Raw genomic sequence first — 17,799 nt, 5'->3', positions numbered from 1 at the left:
ACAAACTTGATCCAAAACAGATAGAGAATGGAAGAAAGAGAAGATAAAGAAGATAGAGAAGCGGAAACACCTCGTGTTTGGCCAGAGTGAAGGGAGGGAGAAAAAAGAAGCTGGACCGCGCCCTTATATGGGCCTATCACGTCAGCCCGCCTGACGCGACACTTGCTGATGCGACAGGGTGAAGCCTACTCTAGACCCACGCTCCGCTACACCAGCTACGATCAACGACAGACGCCACCGTGGCTCGGCTTGTCGCGTCAGCGTACGTGGCACGACATTATGGGGCCCACTCCAGGCCCACGCTCTGCTGTGCCAGCTATGGTCAGCGATGAACGCCACCGTAGTTCGGCTCGTCGAGCCAGCGCATGTGGCACAATAATACGTTACTGTCGCGAAAGTTTGGCCAATACTTTTTTTATTAGTATTAAAATATTGATTAAAAAAGATTAAAAATATAAAAAATTCCGCGAGATGGCAAGGCAGACGTCCTCATCGGTGCCGAGGATGCTGCGGAGGAACTGGATGCAGGGGACGAGGTGCTTGTCGAGGCTGCGCGTGAGGAGGATAGGATAGCTGGCGAGCTTCCGCGGCTTGACGCCGAGGGAGGCTAAGAGGTCAAGCTTGGGGCGGAGGATGCAGTCGGGGTCGAGGATGAGGATCAGCCGTAATCGGCGGACTAGGTCGGCGATCTCCGCGTCGGTGAAGCCATAGTTGCGGAAGAGCGCGCGGACGGCGTCGGCCTTGGCGGTGGAGCGGATGGGGAGCTTGTGGGCGGCCGCGGCGGCGGGGGAGAGTCCGCAGGAGATCAGGTAAGAGACAGTAGCAGGACAGGGCTCGGAGACGGGGGCGCCCGCGAGGGTTGCTAAGGAGTGGCCGTGGGAGAGGGCGTCGCTGGGGATTGTGCCGGTGGCGGAGGGGATTTGGCAGAGGCGGAGGAGCCGCCGCCGGCAGATGGAAGCGAACACGCGGGGTGCGGTGTGGATTTCGGAGGTCCATTAAGAAGCCGGCACTGGCTTTACAGTTGCAGCCGTAGCCCGCAGCCGCTTCCCATCTCACGATCTCATCCCTCTCTCGCGCACCTGTTGGCTGTTGCCAGTTACCACTCCCAACTCCAAATGATGAAATCCCTCCTCTTCTCCGCCCACCCAACGCCGCCGCTCCTCCTCGCCCCCCGCCTTCGCAGGCTCCTCCGCTTCCGCGCCTCCTCCTCTGCCTCCGCCTCCGCCTCCGCCTCCGCACCGCCCCGAGCCGACCGCCGCTCCCCCCGGCCCGCGCCGTCGCGCCGCCCATCCTCCTCCTCCCTCTATGCGCGCCCCAGCCTCCTCGAGATGGAGCGCGAGCGCGCCACCCGCCGCGCCGACGTTGACGCCTTCCTCGCCTCCCTCGGCGTCGACCCGGGCGAACTTGCGGGCCTCGAGCTCCCGGTCACCGTCGATGTCATGCGGGAGCGCGCCGAGTTCCTGGGTTCCCTCGGCCTTACCCTCGAGGACCTCGCCGCTTACCCTCTCGCTCTCGGCTGCAGCGTGCGCAAGAACATGGTCCCCGTGCTCGACTACCTCGGCAAGCTCGGCGTCCGCCGCGATGCGCTCCCGGTCCTGCTCAGACGGTACCCGCAGGTGCTACACGCCAGCGTCGTCGTCGACCTTGCCCCCGTCGTCAAGTACCTCCAGGGTATGGACGTGAGGCCTGCTGACGTGCCGCGCGTGCTCGAGCGCTACCCGGAGCTCCTCGGGTTCAAGCTCGAGGGCACTATGAGCACTTCCGTCGCCTACCTCGTTGGCATTGGAGTGGGGAGGCGTCAGATAGGTAGCGTCATCACTCGTTTTCCAGAGGTGCTTGGTATGCGCGTGGGGAAGATAATAAAGCCTTTTGTCGAACACCTTGAGGGCATTGGGCTTCAGAGGTTAGCTGTTGCAAGAATAATAGAGAAGAAGCCATATGTACTTGGATTTGGGCTAGAGGAGAAGGTGAAGCCTAACATTGAGGCTCTTATGGACTTTGGAGTGAGGAAGGAGGCTCTAGCATCCATTGTGATGCAGTATCCCGACGTTCTTGGACTTGAACTGAGGGACAAGCTTGTTGCACAGCAGAGCTTGTTTGAGTCGAGCATTTTGGTTAGCTGTGAAGATTTTGGGAGAGTGGTCAAGAGGATGCCGCAAGCCATTAGTCTTGGACGAGCTGCGGTTCTGAAGCATGTTAATTTCCTCACAGCTTGTGGATTTATGCTCTCTCAAGTGAGCAAAATGGTTGTGGCATGCCCCCAACTGCTCGCACTAAATATGGATATAATGAGGATGAATTTCGAATACTTCAAGAATGAGATGGAGAGGGATTTGGAGGAGCTGGTTGAGTTCCCTGCATTCTTCACATATGGCCTTGAGTCGACTGTGAGGCCTCGGCATGAGATGGTGTCCCGGAAGGGATTCACATGCTCTCTTGCATGGCTTCTAAACAGTTCTGATGCCAAATTTGATGAGCGCATGAAGTATGATACAATTGGGGTTGATGAAATGGAGCGTGAGGATTCTTCTGACATGAATGCGTTTGTGGAGGAGGTAGATAGTGAGGAGTATGAAGGGCGGGCCTGGTACAAGCGGTAGAGTCTTACCGCCTGTGACCGGAAGGTCCCGGGTTCGAGTCACGGTCTCCTCGCATTGCACAGGCGAGGGTAAGGCTTGTCACTAACACCCTTCCCCAGACCCCGCACTGAGCGGGAGCTCTCTACACTGGGTACGCCCTTTTTTTGTTTTGTAGATACTGAGGAGTATGAAGACAGTGATTATGATGACTCTGATGATGAGTTTGTTCGATAATTCAGTTCATCAATCATTAGATTGTCAATTTTGAAGTATGTGGTTGGTACACAGAATGTCAAACTATAGCTTAGAGGTCCATTATGTCCAGATATCCTTCAACATTGTATTGTATGTTATAACTGCATAAGGATGCAGTTCTCATCTTCCTTACTGACGTACTCTCTCCATTCCAAATTATAAGACGTTTTGGCTTTTCTAGATACATAGCTTTTGCTATGCAGTTAGATATACACTATGTCTATATACATAGTAAAAACAATGTATCTAGAAAAGCCAAAATATTTTATAATTTGGAACGGAGGGTGTACTTATCAATTCTATGCCAAAACACATGAAACCATCTTTGTCATGCATGCTCAGAGGTTAATAACACGAGAGCAGTGGACTGAAGATTAAGAGTGCTGACTGGTTTTCATATGGTATTGAAAACAGAGGCTCATTTGTGGAGGGTGTAGAGAATGCAGAGGATAAAGGTGTTTATGATGACTGATCATGGTTTTGTTCAATGATTTGCTTAATAGTATCAATTGCTATCTGACTAACTTTGCATGTAGGCCATAAGCTTGATGCTCTATTTTGTCTTTAGATTGTCAATTCTGAAATATGTTTGGTAAACCCAATGCTGGATATAATCAAACTGTATAGAAGACCAGTATTATCATATTTCCTTGAATGTTGTATGTTTTAACTGCATAACTAGAAAAACTCGGCGCGGTTTTGCCGCGCCCTCCTTTGAATTCACCAGCTTAGCACTTTTTTTACAAGTACTGCAAAAGGTTTAGCAGTTGAGCTACGAGATTAGAGTTATGATGATTTTGAAGTTGAACTAAGTTGTCGTTAGCAGAGAATAATACAATAGCAGACCATGGTCACATCATAGCAATCTGGTTTCTTGAGTCTCCTGATGCGACCTGATCATCAGATTAGTGATGGTATTCAATTAGGATTTCCTAGTATGGATTCAACAGTTATCATGGTCACTTTTTTTATGTGTTTTTAAGTTTTTGGGGAGGTTTATGTCGGCACTGTTCATTTCTCTACATAAAGGATAGTTTTTGAATAATATTTATTCGTTGTTTGATAAATACGCATCTCTGGAAGGTTCATTCTTAAGGATATTAGTGCGTTGTTCTGGAACGTTCGTTCATAAGGATTTTAGCGCGGCATCGTTAATTTGGGGTACGCTCTGCAATTTTCTTTGCCTTTTTTTTTTTGGTTTCTTGGAGTCATGGAAATTTCGGCATGACTTTCCAAAGGAAAAGGGGGTTCTTCTTTTTCTTGCCTTTCTTCCTGGATTTGTTCCCCTTTCCAAATCTTTTGCATTTTTTGGGGTCATATAGATATATAATTACGTGACTCTTATTGTAATTTATTTACATTCTCCTTTGTTTATTGTCATATGTTATGATTCGTTTTCATTTGTTGATGCGCAGGGTTGGGCAGATGCTTTGCAGCTTTGGGCCAGATACAGTGCTCTCGTTAGTATATTATGCCATATGGTTTACAATTTTGTGTGAGCATGTAGAACGGCTCCTATGAAGGACTGGTATGATGTTTCTGTATGACTTCTGTCACTAGGAAATCTTCTATGGACTATGGTAGTGTGTTGTGTTCGAGGTCCTTGTTTAGTACTGTTTCCATTGTTGTTTATTAATGTTTCCATAGTTTGTGAGATGATCACGATTTTTTTTTTTCAAATTTGTTCAGTAGCAACTGTGCTTTGCCTACCTGTGTCATTCTTACATCTATGCTATACAGTGACTTCTTTTCTTACTACTTCATTGTATGAAGTATTAGGAAACAAAACAAATGGCAGGTATTTAAATGTTCCAATTTCTAATTGATATGTGGAATGTCTTCTTGCTATTAGTGTGGGCTGCAAAATAATAAAGTATACTGATGTTACATTTGTGTTGCATATTTGGTGGTGATGGGACTTGGGAGTAAACATTGTGTTGCACAATGTAAATAGTTGGCAGTTGATATTACTTTAGAGAATGTGTATTGTTGGGGGTGTGGCATAGTCTAGGGCCCCCCATTAGTGTGTAAAAAGGTCTAATTACTAAGCCTAGGGGCCTATTTGTGAGTGTTTAGGAACCGGATGCAGTTTGTCGGAATTCATTTGTAATTATAAGCCCTACAGGGGAAAGGAATGAAACCTCCACCTCTCACCTTCCCTATAATAGCAAACTAAATGCCAGCTTGAATTCCTAGTTTTTGTTGCTTCAGCTTGTTGTACAATTGCTGAGTTCAGATGTTTGGAGGGGTGATTTACTTGGCCTTCTGCCGCTTCAGTTGCGTTGCTGCTTGCTTGAATCATACAGCTAGTGCCTACATACATGTCTGATTAGGATTGCTTTGGATATACTCATGCAGCAAGGCTCACTAAATGGAGTCTCACAATGGCGAGGCTGATGACTTGCCTCCACCACCTCCTTTGATTGCTGGTGTTGAACCACTTAAAGCTGATGAAACAAAGGCGCCATTGAAACCTAGGAGTCTGGTCCAGAGGAATGGCTTTGGCAGAAAGGGGCAGCTGATAACAAATCACTTCAAAGTCTCTCATGAATGCTGAAGATTATTTCTATCATTATTATGTGGGTCTCTAATCCTTGTCCAAGTGTCATTTCTTTATTTTCATCCTCATACCTTCATTATCAATGATGTTATCTTTTACTGGTTGCAGGCAAATTTGAAGTATGAAGATGATACACCGGTTGATCGCAAAGGGTCAGGAAGAAAAGTGATCGAAAAACTTTAGCAAATTTATGCTGCTGAACTTGCAAATAAAGATTTTGCATATGATTGTGAGAAGATCCTGTTCACAATTGGTGCTCTTCCTCAAGTTAAAAATGAGTTCACTGTCGTGGTTGAAGACTTTTCAACTGGAAAGTAAGCCTCAGTTATTTTTATTGATTTGTCATTATCTACTCTGATGATAATTATCCCTAAATGTTAACTTGACTTTCTTACTTTCAGGACTCCTGCAAATGGCAGTCCAGGCAATGACAGTCCTCCTGGAAGTGAGAGGAAAATGGTCAGAAGGCCTTACAATACAAAGACGTACAAGGTCGAACTCTCTTTTGCGGCAAAAATTTCTATGAGTGCAATCTCACAGGCCTTGAGAGGTCAGGATTCAGAGCACAGTCAGGAAGCAATTCGAGTGATTGACATTATTCCGAGGCAGCACTCAGCTAAGCAGTATGTAGTTGTTTCATGCAATTCTGAGGGCATATATTACAAATATTGCTGATATTATTGACGGTTCTTGCAGTGTAGTCATTCTGTCTTTAACTGTGTCCCTTTTTGCTTCCAGGAGTTGCCTATTAGTAAGGCAATCATTCTTCCACAACAATCCTTCCAACTTTGTTGACCTGGGTGGTGGTGTAGTGGGCTGTAGAGGGTTTCATTCTAGTTTTCATGCAACCCAGAGTGGACTTTCACTCAGTATCGGTCTGTTCTTACCATCCATATGCCATGTTTTAATCTATACAATACAACGATAATTTCTCTCTATGCAGTTGATAATGTCTGCCAGTTTAAGAAAAGTAATCGTCCAGTCCAGTTTAGTTTAAAATGACAACATTCACATGCTGCCAATCATTAATTTCTATTACTAACCTAACTATGGTAATCAGGAAGGGTTATATGCATCATTACTTCCTCCAGTACCAACTTCTAGATTTTCTGTGATACCTTTTTAAATCAATATTTTAATACTAACCTCTTCCATAAATTATTTTTAGATCAAGCCCTTTCGGGAGTGCCAGTGCGCTGGGCACAACAGAAAGGTAATGTCTCATCATGTGCACTGTGAAACCTACTCGGGTAGTTGGCAACATCCTGGAGCTAGGTGTTGGCTGGGGAAGTGATTAAGGTTATTGGAGTCAAGATAAATCTCTGACACACTCATTTCATGGCATTTGCGTAAGGTCTACGGTTTTAGGTTTTCATTTTTTATTTGGAATGTTTGTGCAATATAGTTGCTAGTTTTTTTTTTAATGGGATGCATGTTTAAGGGGCAGTGTATTGTCTACCCGTCCATTTGCCGTGATATCCAAAAACATGCAATGAACAGGGTCAAATTTCGACGTTTACATTTTATCTTTCTTACTGGCATACTTGCAATTTCTGTCAAAACAAATATGGAACCATTTTGCTCATGTATGTTCAGAGGTTAATATTAACAATCAGAGCAGAAGTCTGAAGACAGTAGAGTGCAGATGGGTTCCATATATTCTTGGAAAATTTTGACTGATGAAAGATAGTTCTTGTTTTTGGGCTGCCAGCTCCTTAACTAATGCTGTCAGTTACATCAGTCTGGGAGGATGTTATGTATCTCAGTTACGTGATTTTCTGCCTTCTGGATGTAGTGTGGTGTGAGCAATCTTTGCAACTTTGGATCATTGCCCCGGTTGTCTTTCGAGTTCTGGCAATGATCCGTGCTGGATACTGTAATTTGTTCCATTTTTCCTTCAGTCAATCTGTAGGGTTGAAATCTCACCCTCTCTTTGCCAAAAATGCATGTAGGTGCGCCACACTTCATCAATATCATCATGTAAACGATTCACATGCTAGAATGTGAAACTTCAAATTCGTTGCCCAGCTCTTCAACTGGAACTTGGTTCTGTGCATCATTCCTTCAGGAATCAGAGATTGCGTCTCTCAGAAGATGGACAGCATCAGTTTTCAGTCCTCTTGACATGAATCATTCAGATACTAGTTGAGTTTTTCCCCACCAAATTTCATATTAGCAGTGCATATACTAAAACTAATCAAACAAGGTACTTAAAAAAATAAATAAGGAAAAATAAATTTAAAGGAATCGTTGCAGGTCTCCTGGATTGGATCCATCGTAATCCCAGAGCACATGAGTCCAGAACCTTATCAGGCAACGAACGCGACACGTCGCACTTGTGTGCCGCGCACTGCTGCCAAAAGAAAACATGGGCGTCCAGCGTCTGCTGAGGCTGAGGATGGCGTCACACTCGTGCTCCCGCCCCGCCCCCGCCGCCGCCTTGGCGCCGCACGCCACGCGCCCGATCTCCTCTCTCCTCCTCGCTCCCTCGCCCTCTGCCGCGCGCCCTCGGTCCGCGCCCCTCTCGTGCGCAGCTCGACCGTGCCGGGGCCACGCGGCGGCGTCCGCGTCGCGCAGCGCGGCAGGGCGGAGGCCCCCGAGCGTGGCGGCGATGTCGTCGTCGACGCCGCCGCCGGGGCCCGTGCAGAAGTCGGAGGAGGAGTGGGAGGCCATCCTCACGCCGGAGCAGTTCAACATCCTACGCCGCAAGGGCACCGAGTAAGATTTTAAACCGCACTAGCCACATCTCTTGTCCTTCGCTGTTGTTGCTGAATTTGTCATGTTGACGGTAGTGACAAATTGAATGGTCACTAGTAGTAGTAGATACGCATTCTGATCAACCCAAGTTAAATTCAATTGCATAAGCATTAACAAAGATCGCCCAGAATGCACATCACCATGCTCTCGCCCGCTACATATGTCGTTAATTGATATCTAGCTACATGGCTGTGCTGTGCGTTTAACTACATAAGTTGATTCTAATTTTCTACCAGTATTTGGATAGTACAATTATTAGATGGATTGTAAAATGCTGAAGAACCTGTAATTAGACTATTAGAGCACGCAGATGCTGATGAGGTTGAAGCAGTATGATTACTGAATCACACCATCCATCTTATTAGTTGCTATTTTGAACTACTGCATGTTTTGTGCTGAAATTTAATTATACACAAAATCCACATAGAGGTCAAGACAACAATCAGTTATAGCCCTTAGAGTCCTAATTGTAGATTGCCCTTGACAGTAAGCAAATTTGCTCAGCTACTCAACAAAAGAGGTCCCTGATTTGCTCTCCAGATTTCATCTACTTCTATGTGTGCACCTTGGTTGTGCATCATTCTGTGGTGCTCGTGTTACATGTCTTTCATGTGCCTCTTCATTTCATGGTGGTGTTTTCTTTCAGTATTTCAAAAAATCTAGCCAAATATAACATAAATACAATGTTAATCCATAGAAGATGGAACAAGTAGCTGGAGAAATTGGTGTTGCCATCTTGTGAAGGTCACTTTGCAAATCCAGAAGAATCCAATAATTGTGTAAACTAGAGTAGGTTGCGTACAATTGATCATGTCATTAACTATAGGTGTTAATAATATAGAGAAAAATGTTGTCTTATCATTGCAATAAACCAAGAGAAAAATTCAATGTCTTTGTAGTCCAGTTACAACATCCAACACCCCAGTAGCCAATTAGTGACTGTGGATCTTGTTTTTACGGGCCTTACTTATTTTATTAGAGGTAACTTAGAATTTTATAAATTGTCAAGTTCTTTGGTTGAGTTAGAGTGTAGAGCATGAGAGAAGTTGTGAACTATTTGATAAATTAACTAGCTCCAGGTTGTTTTTTGTTAGTGTTGCTGCAGTTCTGGCTATGGCTGATGCATCACAGAGTTCTATAGTAATGCAAGAACATATTAATTGATCCTATCTGGTGAAAAATACTTGACGTTAGGATTTGTGACTGAAGGGAGGTTACTTGGAGTCCGTTCACTATATTAAAATGAAGCAACAGGTTTGCAGCAGCAGCAACAATAAAATGATAATAATAACTAATTTGACATTAAAAAACAAATATCTGACCCTGACTTTGTTTTTTTAGTAATGACCTATTGCCATTACCATGATTTTCTGCTTTTATGAAATATGAATTGCTAAAATGTATGACAGTCCATTTAATTTAGTTTTTTTTTCAGATGGCAAGCATGTATTTATGTCTGTAAGTTACTATAACTAGTGTGCACCGTTTCCACATTGTAGCTTGGGAGTCATTGTTACATGCCAAATAATCATGGTATAACTATTAGTTTCTGACTGATGTTTGGCATGTGGTGTGGTGAAGCTGTTTCTCTGCTAAACTATTAACAGGTGTCAGTTTTTTCTGAATTCGTTTGGTGGTCTGATTTCCCAGGTACCCTGGAACGGGTGAATACGACAAGTTCTTTGAGGAGGGCATTTATAAATGTGCTGGATGTGGAACTCCCTTATACAGATCATCTACAAAGTTCAACTCAGGGTGTGGCTGGCCGGCATTCTATGAGGGACTTCCTGGGGCCATAAAACAGACGGTATGTGCTACTATTCTCTTTTGCACATCAGGATGAGGAATGATCCTGCTCTCTGGCCTTCTCTGCAATCTCCAGTATTGAGTATTAACCAATATTTTTTTGGACACTAGCCGGACCCTGATGGGAGGCGGACAGAGATCACATGCAGTGCCTGTGGAGGACATTTGGGGCACATGTTCAAAGGGGAGGGGTTTAAAACGCCTACCAACGAGCGACACTGTGTTAACAGCATTTCGCTCAAGTTCACTCCAGCCTGACGGCAGATGAACTCCGACCTGAAACTCAAGAACAGAATAACTGCTTGGCCTCTGTTGGTTGCTTTCGTATTGTATAGTGAGTTATGAAATGGAATTTGTTATTCCTCTTATCATTTCTAATATGCTGTAACAAATTTTCAATCACAAGTGGTGGCCTTTATTGACAAATCAATGTACTTCTGCCGTTAAAGATTGCATGTGCAACTCCAGTCCAACTGTTGTATCTGGGAAGCGCATAACAATTGTATATTCATAACACCTGTTTGCACATTAAGAAGCTCCGAGCACGTGAGAATCACAAGTCACAAACAATTATGCAAAAATTTCAGGAAATGACCAAGGCAAGTAGCTACATGGGCTTTAAGAACAACAATTCACAAAGAATATTGCCATTGCTTGCAGAAACACACCTTGCCTGAAATCTCGCGATTCATCAATCGGTAGTGTGAATGCGCGGGTTCGCTTGCTTCCAGCCGGGAACCGGGGATGGGAGAAGGATGGCGGTAGCGTGTCGAACTTAGGTTGTCTGCGTTGGGCTTGATATGGTTTTGTTTTAGTCACTAGGCTACGATTCCGGCCGAATCTAAGCAAAATAGCTAACGTTCCAACCAAACATTCGAACTGGTTGAGCATGCAACAAACCAATCCTGCTCTAATTATCGAAAACGAAACTTTTCTGAAATAAATTCAATACAGTTCAGGTTGGACCAACTTGGGTTGGCTGCCTCTCCAGCTTTGATCATTGTGGAGAAATGAAAATGGTTGCAATGCAGTCCAACTTCTCAAAACACTAGCAAAATGAATTGAGACAGACATTCAGCCTGTTCGCTTGTTGGTTTCAACCAGCCCAAACCAATCAGCCAACAGTATTTTTCTCTCACAAAAAAACATCATGATCGGATTTACACTTGCACCAATCTTCCTGCTCTCACACAAACTCAGTTGTAACCATATGTAAGGATGTCTTGTCCAGTTGTCCTATTAATAAATCTGAAACCACTAATCTTATTGGAGGAATTGGGCAATACAGAATTAAAATTCTATTGTTCAGAGAACTTATGCAGCACAATGTAACAAAGAAACATCATGGCGATCAGAGATTCTGAGCTGTTTGAGAAGTGCTCATCTCCATCTGCAACTAACATCTGGAGCATTGCTTCCTGTCCCCTGGAAACTGACACACGACCAAATATACAATTTCAGTCCACAGAATAAGAAATGAAAAATATAAAAAAGAATCTCATTATTATTGGTCATATACGTGGGAGCCTGTCTGTTTACCTGGCATCCGTGCTGACCATTTTAGGATATCAGCTACTCACATATGTAAAGCTTTAGGTTTGATCACTTTTGTTTCTTTTAGCCTGGCAGGCTTTCAAGGCTTGGACGTCTGTTATGAAACGAGGTGACAGACATCTCGTTACTAAAGATTACATGAGTGGTACTAACATTCAGAATTCACTGCACATTCATGTTGAAGTAAAACCAAAAATTAACATCAACTCTGACATGATGATTAGTGAGATAAAATAGATATTAGGTTCTGAAACTCAAGGTAACCTGTTATTTTTAAGGTCGCTTCTTCATGCCCACTCATTAAAAAATAAATGCATCACAGTAGTATTGGTCTATTGGAACACCATTTTGTGGTCAGCTTGAATGGCGCCTGTAGGAAGTTAGTCTGACAAACTTTATAATAGACTTAGGCCCTGAATTCTAGATATGTAAACGTTTGGATTTCCTATGTCACAAAAGGAAAACAAGACATTTGGTGGCTGCCCAGGCCGAATGAAATTATACAAGTACAGAACCATGCACTTTAGTAGCAAAAATTTAAAGAATGCTTCATTTTCTCTCCAATCCCAATGAGAATGCTAAATGGCAATTATCAGTATATTTTATTTATTCAGTTCTGGTACTTGTTATTTGCATCATTTTACATCACTGCCTTGGATTAGACTAGATGTGGAACACCTCTCTAGGGCCCATTGAAATCCTAGGTGAGGCCTTGAAATCTAGGGCCCATTGATCACATAAAAGTGATCTGGACGACATATGGATGCTTGGCGATCACTGCTCTCACTTTAGAACATACATAATGCGGTTCAGGATAAATCATTACAAGGATAATGTATGATGAGTGAAGAATATGCATACCCTACTTCTAATACAATATAATTCTTTTGCTCTAAACTTAAGTTTGATCTAGTTCTCACTTTCTCCTGGTGGCATTAAATAGAATATACTTTCGATGCTTCTCAAGCTCCAGAAACTGCATTAGTTAAAAAAAACTACATGTAAACCACTGAGCTCCATCAGTAACAGATTCCTCCAAACGGAACTCCCACCCCTCAAACTTCATGCGAAGTTCACAGGGTTCATTCCTCTAGCTTAGCCAAATTAGTCAAATAAATCCTATACTATAACTGAAACAATTGCCCTCTAAACTCAGTTCTCAATAGACTAACACATCTTGCAAATATCAATCAACTGAAAGCAGCTTTGTTCGAGACATTTGAATTTCCTTTGCTAGTATACAATTCCAATCTCAACTGGGAACTAACAAATCTTGTTAGAAAATATATTGCGAATAAGACCTACGTGCTTGGCAGGCCTTCCAGTTGCGATTTGACTCGATGAGGCAGTCCTGCAAAAAAATAATGACAAGATCCAAATCTGAGAGGCCTAAGATTGGTATTGAAGGAAATGAGTGACTTACCTGGAAAGGCCCTGTGGTGGGGAAAGGAGAGACAGTACCTGGAGAGATAGATATACTGTGGCACACTCGTTAAGCTGCTTCACACTCTCGTCCTCCTCATCTGCATCTCTTGCATGTAGGGGGTGTTGGGATGCAGGCAGTGGCACGTTGCTACCATTGCTTGAGGAAGATTCCATTGCAAGCTTGGTTTTGTTTGGTGGTGGCACCTCAATCAGTCTGTTTTGGCCTTTCAGTTGCCTTCAAATGGGTTGGACCTGTAAAAATGCCATAAAAAGTTGTAAGTTTTGACAACAATAGAGCCAGTTTTTTAAAAAAATATGAAAAGGAAACGCAAGACGCGAACTACAGCCTGTTCTACCAACTACTATAGCTGTGTGAATGTTAAGATAAATTTCTAATCAGACTTCTAATTAAAAAGCAACAATTTACACTACCCGGCCATTATTTCAGCTATTATGGGTGTTCAGCAGGGCTCCGCTCTAGGATTTTCCCTGATCCAAACAGGATGTACTTGATCAACATAATAAGGAGAAAGCCCTGAAAATGTTCACCCAGCAGGTTGGCTCCAAACACAGGAGAGATTCTAGGAGAAATAGAACATGCCTCCCTGGCAGGTTGGTGGCTTTAGTGTCAAAATAAAAAGCACAGTTCTCTGGGTTCATGCATTTGTGTCATTCTAAGTATGTGCATACATGTACCAAGGTGCATGGTACGTGAGTTCCTAGCAAACAATGGTTGCATGTGTCTGCCTTCTTTCTTCTGAGAAGATGCTCAAATCCATACTTTCTTGCACATGAATGTTATGAAGCTTTCTGGTTTTATTCCCCCCTTTTACAAATTTATCAACGTCGACACAAAAGGCAGCCCAAAAGTATGTTAACATAGATTAACTATATAGAAGAGTTCGAACAAGAGATGGATCCCAAAAGATGTAACTAGGTAAGATATCCTAACAATCTGTTTGACCTATGCATTTTGTTCATACCAATTCATGTTATAGTCCACATGAAGACGTAAGATATCCTAATAATCTGTTTGACCTACACATTTTGTTTACACTAATTCACATATAGTCCATGCACACACATTCAGTTGAAAAAGCACTTCTGTTAGGTTAAATGGTTAACAAATGGTCCAATTCAGCAAACAAATGTTGCAAACATGCTAAATAGTTCTGATTTAAAATCTAGCTGGAAAAAATTACAATTACATACATATGCTGCTAATAACATATGCTGGTGCTGACAAAAATATTACAAGTCAACGCCTAAAATAGTATTGACATATTAGCAATCAAAGTTATAAAATGTTTGCATGCACTTCATGTCCCTATGGAGCAGCAATTGAGGTTTTTTCTTTCTTTCTATGCAGTTAGGATATACATATTTCGTTTACGGTTCAATTATGAGTTCAGAAAGCACATGTGCTGGGCAGTCAACTCTAAACAAAAAATCTGTAACAGGCTGTTCAACCTATCTACATTTAGCAAAATCATAAAGATGAACCAGGCAGATGGCAGCTCAAGAAAACAAAAAAAAACATTAATACAGGAATTTGTTTCAAATAAAGGCAGAACACAGATAAAGCCTGTCGAACCTTGCAGCAATACATTGCGGGGGGGGGGGGGGGGGGGGGGGGGGGGGGGGGGGGGGGGGGGGGGGGGGGGGCGGGGGGAATTTGTACACGTACGTAAGTCTCATATGTCATAAAAGAGTTTGATGGAAGCACTAATTATATACGTACGTACGATTGATAATATTTAGGTCACAAATCACAAACACACTAGAGGGGATATCAATATATGAATATAGGGGCGGACCCATAAAGGACATGGGTGTACACTTGTAAACCCAATAATTTTCGCAAAAAAAACGAAGTTAGTAGCCGTCTATACACCTGCAATTCGATCAGATCCGAATAGAGATAGCCAAATAGTTTAAGTTAGCATTCGGGTGCCCAGTTTCGCACAGCACAAATGGAAGAGAAAGGGAGAAAGGCCAGGGAAGGACTGACAAATACCTGGGCACTAGCGTATGGCGTCAACGATCGCCCAGTTGCCGAACGAGAGAGACAGAGCGAGCAAGCACGCCGGGTGAACGGCAGAATTTTTTTTATTATTTGTAACCTTCATAAATCAATATTTCAATACTAACCTCTTCCATAAATTATTTTTAGATCAAGCCCTTTTGGACATGCCAGTGCGCCTGGCACAACAGAAAGCTAATGTCTCGTCACATGCACTGACGTCATAATCCCCGCCACATGTGTGGCCTTCCTGTGGGCTCTGACTTGTCCCCCCCCCCCCCCCCCCCCCCCGGCATGAGAAGCCTTGTCCCACGGCCAGCCCCTCTTCCTCCTCCATCTCTCTCTCTGCTTGTTCCCGCCAAGGTGAAACCTACTCGGGTGTACCCCTACGCAGTTGGCAACATCTTGGAGCTAGCTGCTGGTTGGGGAAGTGATCAACGTTATTGGAGTCAAGATAAATCTCTGACTAACACTCATTTCATGGCATTTGTGTAAGGTCTATGGTTTTAGGTTTTCGTTTTTGATTTGGAATGTTTGTGCATGTTTTAGGTGCAGTGTATTGTCTACTCGTCCATTTGATGTGACATATCCAAAAACATGCAATGAATAGGATCAAATTTCGACGTTTACATTTTGTTGTTTTAGTTTTTGCAAAATGAGCTAGTATTATATTTGAATTATCATGGTATTATTTTTTCTTGTTCCCGTTGCAATACACGGGTATAATCCTAATAACTCTGTAAGAAACTAGTCCCTCTTCTCTAGTTCTCATTGTGTTAAATCCGAATGTCAGGTCAGATAAACTTGTGCTTGTTTTCGCCTACCTGTAGATAGAAGAGAATGGAGGGGGGAGAGAGTTCTCAGTTCTCACCATGCTTGTCGCCGGGCGGGCTGGAGAGCGGACGGCGCGGGGCTGGGGGCGCGCCGGCGTAGCTTCAGACGGCGGCGCCGGGCTGGGAGGTGCGCCGGCGCGGCTGGAGAAGCCGAGACGGCGTCGGGTGGCGCAGGAACTGCTTGGGGGCGCGTAGGCCGAGATCTAGGTCCTGGGAAGTCCGCCGGTCGGGCTGGGGCTGGGGGCGGCGTCGTCACTTGTCGCGCGATGCCACGTCCCCCGTCGCGCGGAGGAAGGAGGCGGAGTCGCGGTCTCGCGGTCGCGGAGATGTGTCGAGGAGCAGCCGACCAGGCTGCGTCGGGCGTGAGCTCTTTTTGGGCCTAGGTATGCTATTGCCATCCACGTGCAGCCCATTAGATCCGCCCTTAGACCGTCTCCCAGAACCACGACCCAAAATACAAAACATATTCGTCTTTTAAGTAACGTTATAGATAAAAGGTTCAATACCTATTTTTTTTATCTTCTCAAACAACAAGACCCAAAAGACAACCCTTTTTGCAAATGGATCCCTATGAAAGATGATACTCAGATTTAGGTTATGCCTCTCCTGACACCTAAAATGAGTCTTCCATATAGATACTTTATTGAAGACTATAGGTATTGTGTTGGAGACCCATTTTAGTTTTGGGTTCCGTAATGGGTCTCCTGTTAGAGACAGCCTTAGTGCCTCTTAGGATGGAGCCCATTAGATCCGCCATTATTAAAACAGAAATGCTCTTCTCAGGGCGTCCGACGCTCCGGACGTGTCCTTCCTAGACCTACGGAGCCCAATACCAAGCCTGCTCTCAGCTTCTCCATAATAAATAAATAAATAAATGTCGATTCTCCATTTCTCCTCGTCGCAGCCTTCTTTCACCGTGCACATGCATTTTTCGCAACCGACTCCATCTGCCACCTGCCCACCACTTACCTTCCTAGCGGGGGACGCTCGCCGCAGTGCTGTCGCCTCCGCCACAGGGGACGCACCTGCCCACCCTTTCGTCGGGAGCCACGCAACAACTCGTTGGTGGCCGCACAGCCACTCGTCAGGGCCAGCAGCCACCCGCCCGTTGGCATCCCCCCCCCCCCCCCCCCCCCCGCGCGCCACTTCGTGGCTTTGAGCTTCGCGTCGACGAGCCTCTATTCGTCCAAGCAGGAAGTAGATGGTACGCTGAAAGCGCATGTTGTAAGAGTATGTTTCAAGTATTTCAGAGATATGTTGCAAGTGTTGTATATCGATGTTGCAAAAGTAGATCGGTATGTTGCACATATTGTAATGGCTATACTCATATGTTTCAAGTGTATGTTTCAAATATTTTATCTGTTCCAGACGTATGTTGCAAATGTTTTTATCTAGATGTTACAAAAGTAGATTTGGATATTGCATATACATGCATATTGCAAGCATAAGTTTCAGGTGTTTTATATGTATGTTGCAAGTGTTTCATCTAGATGCTGCATATGTTTGCAATGGTTTTCAAGTGTTTTCAGACGTTTTTCGCAAGTGTTTTCAGACGTTTGTTTCAAGTGTTTCATCTGTCTTCTTTTGTATGTTGCAACTATTGCATCTGGATGTTTTAAAAGTAGATCGGGTGTTGCACATGAGATGCGCGTGGGAAGCGGCTAGCGGCGTGGGCGACGTCCGGGGCGGTGCAGGGCCGCTGCTGGGGCGCTCACTCGTGAGCCCGGCATGCTAAGTATGGTAGAACCACCTAATCTAATGCCCTCCCAAGAGTACTTGTCTTCCATTAGACACTAAGTACCCAAGAGAGTGCACTAAATCGTGATGTTCCGTCGAGCACACCCTAAGGGAGAGCTAAAAAATCCATATTTTTTCATTAGGATCATAAATGAGAGAATAAAGCTTACAACATTCTTAAGCCATTTCTTACATCACTTTATTACAGTAGCAGAATATTACCTCAATTGATTATAACAGCGGAATATAACAATGTTATCAGAGTTTTCT

At 44.1% G+C, this 17,799-nt stretch overlaps 3 protein-coding genes across 9 annotated transcripts; 2 read left to right on the top strand and 1 right to left on the bottom strand.

Annotated features, from left to right (window-relative positions):
• The first annotated feature begins 268 nt into the window (after window positions 1-268).
• LOC136518825 (transcription termination factor MTERF4, chloroplastic-like) lies at window positions 269-7,721 on the top strand. Of its 7 annotated transcripts, none has more exons than XM_066512516.1 (9): window positions 269-2,730; window positions 3,177-3,289; window positions 4,250-4,362; window positions 5,193-5,413; window positions 5,503-5,708; window positions 5,796-6,269; window positions 6,563-6,607; window positions 7,347-7,538; window positions 7,651-7,721. In XM_066512516.1, the coding sequence occupies exon 1, from the start codon at window positions 1,116-1,118 to the stop codon at window positions 2,598-2,600; it is 1,485 nt and encodes a 494-aa protein (XP_066368613.1). In that variant the 5' UTR covers window positions 269-1,115; the 3' UTR covers window positions 2,601-2,730; window positions 3,177-3,289; window positions 4,250-4,362; window positions 5,193-5,413; window positions 5,503-5,708; window positions 5,796-6,269; window positions 6,563-6,607; window positions 7,347-7,538; window positions 7,651-7,721. The 7 variants fall into 7 exon arrangements, with proteins under 7 accessions (XP_066368613.1, XP_066368612.1, XP_066368614.1 ...); XM_066512515.1 differs by having other exon boundaries at window positions 269-3,289; window positions 5,796-6,017; window positions 6,133-6,269; XM_066512517.1 differs by lacking the exon at window positions 3,177-3,289.
• LOC136515701 (protein argonaute 4A-like) lies at window positions 5,206-7,255 on the top strand. The gene is made up of 8 exons (XM_066509221.1): window positions 5,206-5,373; window positions 5,503-5,532; window positions 5,632-5,708; window positions 5,796-5,853; window positions 5,935-6,017; window positions 6,133-6,205; window positions 6,563-6,607; window positions 7,190-7,255. Exons 1-8 carry the CDS (start codon window positions 5,206-5,208, stop codon window positions 7,253-7,255), a joined length of 600 nt encoding a protein of 199 aa, XP_066365318.1.
• A 3,279-nt stretch (window positions 7,722-11,000) lies between the features above and the next one.
• LOC136517411 (uncharacterized) lies at window positions 11,001-16,161 on the bottom strand. The gene is made up of 5 exons (XM_066510968.1): window positions 15,831-16,161; window positions 12,973-13,188; window positions 12,817-12,862; window positions 11,497-11,605; window positions 11,001-11,389 (listed from the first exon to the last, which is right to left on the bottom strand). Exons 2-4 carry the CDS (start codon window positions 13,108-13,110, stop codon window positions 11,550-11,552), a joined length of 240 nt encoding a protein of 79 aa, XP_066367065.1. The 5' UTR covers window positions 13,111-13,188; window positions 15,831-16,161; the 3' UTR covers window positions 11,001-11,389; window positions 11,497-11,549.
• Window positions 16,162-17,799: the final 1,638 nt, after the last annotated feature.

Source organism: Miscanthus floridulus, chromosome 17 (assembly GCF_019320115.1).
Source record: "Miscanthus floridulus cultivar M001 chromosome 17, ASM1932011v1, whole genome shotgun sequence".
Lineage (NCBI taxonomy): Eukaryota > Viridiplantae > Streptophyta > Magnoliopsida > Poales > Poaceae > Miscanthus > Miscanthus floridulus.
The sequence above is the reverse complement of the archived record's forward strand: the minus strand, read 5'-3'. Positions and strand labels throughout refer to the sequence as shown.